Source organism: Notothenia coriiceps, unplaced genomic scaffold (genome assembly GCF_000735185.1).
Source record: "Notothenia coriiceps isolate Sejong01 unplaced genomic scaffold, NC01 NC01_scaffold00032942, whole genome shotgun sequence".
Taxonomy (NCBI): Eukaryota; Metazoa; Chordata; class Actinopteri; order Perciformes; family Nototheniidae; genus Notothenia; species Notothenia coriiceps.
In genome coordinates, this window is record NW_011365643.1 from 120,784 (window position 1) to 126,392 (window position 5,609).

General features: G+C 49.3%; 1 protein-coding gene across 1 annotated transcript; it reads right to left on the reverse strand.

Moving 5' to 3' along the window:
* Positions 1-755: 755 nt before the first annotated feature.
* Positions 756-4,504, reverse strand: zc3h13 (zinc finger CCCH-type containing 13). Its single transcript, XM_010789503.1, has 6 exons — positions 3,541-4,504; positions 2,671-3,378; positions 2,439-2,582; positions 2,043-2,243; positions 1,738-1,901; positions 756-1,652 (listed from the first exon to the last, which is right to left on the reverse strand). The coding sequence occupies exons 1-6, from the start codon at positions 4,319-4,321 to the stop codon at positions 1,458-1,460; spliced, it is 2,193 nt and encodes a 730-aa protein (XP_010787805.1). The 5' UTR covers positions 4,322-4,504; the 3' UTR covers positions 756-1,457.
* Positions 4,505-5,609: the final 1,105 nt, after the last annotated feature.

The following is a 5,609-nucleotide window of genomic DNA, read 5'->3' on the forward strand; positions in this document are numbered from 1 at the left end:
AACACACATGAGCCTTGACCTCTGATCTATGCAAAGTTCTGACTATAATCCAGATAAGATAAAAAAATATATATATCGAGCATATGCAGAATTTACAATGAGATGTATAACATTATTGCTTTTCCAAAACTTTTCCAGGGACGTTATGATTATGTTGCTTCTTATTGGCAATACATGAGATTCAGACAAAGATTTTACTGGCAGATATAAAAAAAAAATGACTTATTTATTCCACTAAACTCCGTTTGAATTGTGGCAAATGTTCTGTTTCATAAGAGATTAAAGTCTATTGACCTTTTTGAAGTGACTGTACCTGCTTGATATCTACATGCTTTATTACACTTATAAGTGGGCTACATTAAATGTAATGTATTTGAGCTCTTGAACTCCATTAGTGTATAGACTGCTCCATCTAGCGGCCATTTTTGGTACAGACATGCCTGACAAATGCAGATGTGATTCAAAGCTGGCCATAGACTTCAGTGTTGTCCTACATCAAGCAAGTAGACACAGAAAAGCAGTCTTAAGATGAGGCTGGTATGTCCGTTGAATTATTGTCCATGCACAACCTGCTCTCTTCAAATGCCCCCAGAGATTCAGTTAATCCACCTGTACAAGTCTTTTAATTCTGCCTCTGGATGATCGACCAATAGGAGACAGAACCGGGACACGGAGTTCTAATTAATTATCCTCTTTCTAAGAAGTCTATTGTCTTTTCATCTATGGAACACTTTTTTTTTTAGGATGGTGTGTGCTGGTGATTTCCACATGGCAGTGTTGGAGGGCACGTACTCTCGCTTCAGTTCAGTTCAGGTAGACATTGCCAAACCATTCAAAGCAAATACATGAATAATGTTTTCGAAGACAGTTGTAAAAAATGACATTCAGTGAAGGAATAGTTTGTCAGTGCTTATTTGTGGGAATGTTCATTCAAGTCCCTGCAGGATGTTTCAGTGTTGTTGGTGAGTAATCCTTCTGCAGCAAACTCTTTAGATTTTGTAATATAATGTAAACAAAAATAGTAAGAACATTATGTGTCACATTATTTGAAGGCAGTCATTTCATACAAAGCAAAAGACCCGTAACAAAAATCAACATCTAACCATTTTAATGCACAGTCGTTGAAACTAATGCACAATATACGAAAACAAATCAATTGAACTTTGTTAGGCAGGCGACACCGACGATTAAAAAGCTGCTCTAATACTGGAATGCACAAAAAAACATGAAGTCAACTCAGGTGTGTGTCATGCTTCTTCATTACACACTTCCATAGGCTATAATGTCCAGTGGTCTATGGCAAAGCACTTGCTGAACATCCAAAACATGTAAAAACTGAGTAAGATTCATAATTTTGCAGTTTTCCTTTAATTCCTCTCATGACTATGTATGAAATAAAAAGGGATAGAGTTCAAGGAAGGTTTCAATGTGTGTTGACTAATTAAAAACATTCCCTCTCAGGACACACACACCTCAGTCTTCGGTGTGATGAGCTTACCACCCTCAGCTGGAGGGCCCTCGGCTGCAGGGGCCGACCCCCCGTCAGGCTTCTCAGGGGCCACGCCCGCCATGGTCCTTCTGAAGAGACGCATGCTCATCTGCAGCAGCTCGGTGTCTACCACTGGTGTTGTGGGGTACTGCTTCGTAAGACCCTGAAGAACAAGTTTTAAAACATCTCAATATTTAAATACAGCAGAAATCAACCCAAAGGAGTTGCAGTTATTGGATGACATCTACCTTGTCATTTTTTAACAGCTGGCGGCGGATGGCGAAGTCTCTGCGGGCGCACAGGGCCTTGCAGCAGGGCCCGAGGTTCCTCAGTAATCCGGCCCTCTCCACCCGCCTGTTCAGGGCCGCCATGTTTAAGGCCCCCAGGTCATGCTCAAACAGCTTGTCGGCATCTGGCAGGACAAACATGGCAAGGCATTAGACGCATGGTGATCAAAATGAGTAGTTTAATGCATCTCATGTGTTACCATTTTAAAATAAAGGGAAAATAAGAAAAGCAGAAAGAACAAGGATTAATGATGACGATTTCTCACCTTTAGGGTCGTCCAGCTCAGATCTGCACACCTCCCTGACCTGCTCCAGGAGCTCAGGCCCCGCAAGTCTCTTCGAGATGCCCGCCCGAAGGAGCACGGCCCCTGGGGTGAACCGGAGCAGCGCGGCCCCTGCTGCCCGGGGCTCTGCCTTCTGCTTGGGCATCAGGCTGGACCAGTCCACATCAATGACATCCAGAGGACCTGGAACACATTCATTTAGAAGAGGAACAACTCAGTAACTGTACATTATATTTTAATGTTTATTTACAATATAAACCTCGGATGTCTCAGAAAGGTTTAAATTATTTTGTAATGAAGCAAATCACATATATATTTAGAGGTAAAAGGTAAAAGGCATTATTTCTGCAAAGATAAAAGATATGCATTTCCTGGTACCTGTAACTTTCTCCTCGTCCTGCTGATCCTCTTTCTTCTGGCTGTCAGCAAGGATCTCATCGAGCTCATCATCACTGATGGGTTCATACTCCTCGCCCACAGATGCAACTGACTGGCCATCGTCTTCTTTCCCATCATCGTCTTCTGAACACAGCACAAAAACATTCATTTAAAACAATGTTAGAATTTGGGAAGAAAATATCATAAAATGTTGTTGTTCTCATGTCCTCACCATCGACGCTGTCCGTCTTCTCCGGCTCCCGCTGCTCTCCGATCAGATGGTGGCTGTTGGGTTTCTCCGTCTCTGGAGGGATGAAGGCTTCTTTCGGCAGCAGAGTCTCATACTCGCTCCTCTCCGGTCTGATCATGTCGCCCCGAAGGTCCCCCCTCATATCTCCTCTGAGATCTCCTCTGAGATCTCCTCTGAGATCTCCTCTAAGATCTCCTCTGAGATCCCCTCGTCCCGGCGCCCGGGGGTCCCCATGCGGCGGCAGGTCCATCATCATCCTCTCCCTCTCTCGATCTCCTCTGTCCCGATCCCTCTCTCGCTCATGCTGCTGAATGAGTCCTTCAGGGAGTAAGCGATCCCGGTCCCTGATGTCCCGCTCCCTCAGGAGGGGTTCCCGGCCGGGTCTCATCAGTAGGGGCTCCCGTCCCCTGCCGGGCCAGTCCCTCAGCTCGGGCTCCCAGTCTCTGGGCTGCTGCTGCTGCAGCGGCGGCTGCTGCTGCTGCTGGAGGAGGTGCAGGGGCTGCTGCTGCTGCTGCTGCTGCTGCAGCGGCTGCTGCTGAGGCCGCAGATCCTTCCTGTCTCGCTCAAACGGCTCCCGTTCCCTCTCGCGCTCCCGGCTGTCGTAGGAGCCGGCGCGGGACCTGGACCTGGCCGGCCGCTCGGAGTCTGGAGAGCTGCGTCTGGAGCTGTGGCTGTGGGAGTCCTGCCGGTCTGTGAGACGACAGAGACAAGTCAGTTTGGTGTTTAGTCTACAAGCAGTTTCATGGGAATCTCATTTATTTCTTACGACATAAAGTGTCTTGTTTATCTAATTATTGTCACATGTTTATAGACTCCTGCATTTATTTCAGTTTCTTCTTTTGACTAATGTACCTGAGGAGGTGCTGCGGCTGGGCTCTCCTCTCCTCAGCTGGTCGATACGAGACTTCCTCTCGACCCCCGGGGGCTCGTTCACCACCGGCCTCTCTCTCTCTCTTTCACGCTCTCTGTCCCGAGAGTTGGCGCCCTGCAGCCGGCCCCGACGAGCTCTTGGACCTTGCGGATCTTCTCGATTGGCCGGCTCGTTGGAGGGGGATCTCAGGCGTCTGGACGAGGTGCGGCTCTGGTTGCTCCCCATGCTGCTGCTGCGCGTCTGCTCCGGGGGGAGTTTGCGGAGCAGGGTCTGGGACATGAGGGGCTGCGGAGTCGGCAGCAGGGTGGGAGTCTGGTCTTGGGGCAATAGAGGAGCGATGGGAGGAGGGTTGCCCCGCTCCCTGACCCCTCTGGGACCTGCAGCTTTCTTGAGAGGCTCAACAGGAGCCGGTGGAGCTTTTGTTTCCATGGGGACTCCTCGGTCCGTTACCTCCTCATCTGACCAATCACTGAAATTGTCCATTTTGGACAGAGGAGACGGCTCTTTGTTTCCTGCAGCAGCACGAACATCAGGCCTCATTGAAGGCGGGGGGGTCCGGGGACCTCTCTTCCTCTTATTGTGAGGCTGAGGGGCCGATGACTCTTCCTCAGACACATCAGACTCTCCTTCTCGCGAGCGTTTCCTCTTTCGCTCGAGCGCCTTCTTCTTGGCCCCTTTCCTGGGCGGGGGTACGGGTGGAGGAACTTCTGCCAAGACGCTGGCCGGGGGCTCGGGGTTGAAACGATCTCCTGCAGCAGCCATGGTGTTGCCAACGGCGATGTCATCTTCTTTGCGACCCTTCTTCAGTCCCTTTCTTTGCGACTTGGTCTTCTTTTTGACCTCCTCGTGGACAATGTCGACGCTGACTAGGGCTAGAGGAGGAGGAGGAGGGGGGGGAAGGGAGGAGTGGGCTCTCCGCAGGTCTCTGCCTCTTGCTTCGAGAGTCAGACGCGGTCAGCGAGGGGGTTCTCCTCGTCTGTCGGCCCTCCTGCTCGCGTTCCACGCGAGGCTGTGTTCCTCGTGGCGGCTGCCCGCGAAGTTTCCCTTTTCTCCCGGCTCCTCTGCGCTCCTCTCCTCCTTCAGTGACTCGGTTTCTCCTCAGACACAGGAAGGCCACCGGCCCGGAGTGCGCAGCAAAAGGAATCGCTGGGGCGCACCACCTGGCTCGGCACACGGTTCTTCCTCCTTGAACCTGGAAAATTAACCAAAACCACATCAGTATCCTTTTTTCAGACTACAGCAATCAACAGCCTTAGGCGCGTTCACACCGCAGTACTTTTCCACAAAGGTTCCTGAGAACTCTTTAGTCCTCAGGAAACTAAGTTCAGATCGCGTTCACACCCGGAAATAAGTTCCCTGAGAGAGGATTAGGGCAAATGAAGCCCGCTTGACGTCAATTCTTCTTCTTCTACTTTGGGTTTACTGCAAAGCATCAAACCACTTCACGGCGTTAATACTGCCGCCCAAAGTCCCCGGCCCGGAGTTCCGGATTGGGGTAAATCGCCAGAAACGCGAACTCCTCATCTCCACCGCTCCCTGTTTTAAATTTTGTGTTGGCCATAAAGTTTAGTCTCTTTGCGTTCGCCGCTGGGCAATGCTACTGCTAAATTAATGCTAGATGCTAATAACTGCAATGGCGAGGATTAAATAAAATGGCGGCTTCACAAAACTTTTTGTGGGAGTTTTAGCGGGGCGTGGTTTCAAATCCGCAGGCAATCAGAAAATCAGGACCTTTTCTCCCCACGAAAGTACCTGCTCTCTAGCAGGGACTCGAAAACTGACGGATAAAGGGGGTAAAAAGATTCTCCATTAACTAATTTATTTCCGGCTCTTCTTGGTGTGAAACGCAACAATTTCGGAACTATATCGGAACTAAAGTGGTGAAAAGTACCTGCGGTGTGAAGCGCGCCTCTTGACTCTTGGGTGAACCATTGGAAGTAACTAATGTGTGATATTAGCTATACAAGAATTAACAGTGCAATGTTTAAAGATGGCCTTTCCACAATCAAACGAGAAAGTGTGTTCCCTACTCGTCAGAGGATTGCCGGCC

Coding starts and splice junctions, on each gene's coding strand:
- zc3h13 (XM_010789503.1), bottom strand. CDS start 4,321: ATGGCTGCTGCAGGAGATCGTTTCAACCCCGAGCCCCCGGCCAGCGTC. Junction 3,379..3,540: donor CAGCCGCAGCACCTCCTCAG/GTACATTAGTCA, acceptor GTCGTCTCACAG/ACCGGCAGGACTCCCACAGC. Junction 2,244..2,438: donor GGACGAGGAGAAAGTTACAG/GTACCAGGAAAT, acceptor AATGTGTTCCAG/GTCCTCTGGATGTCATTGAT.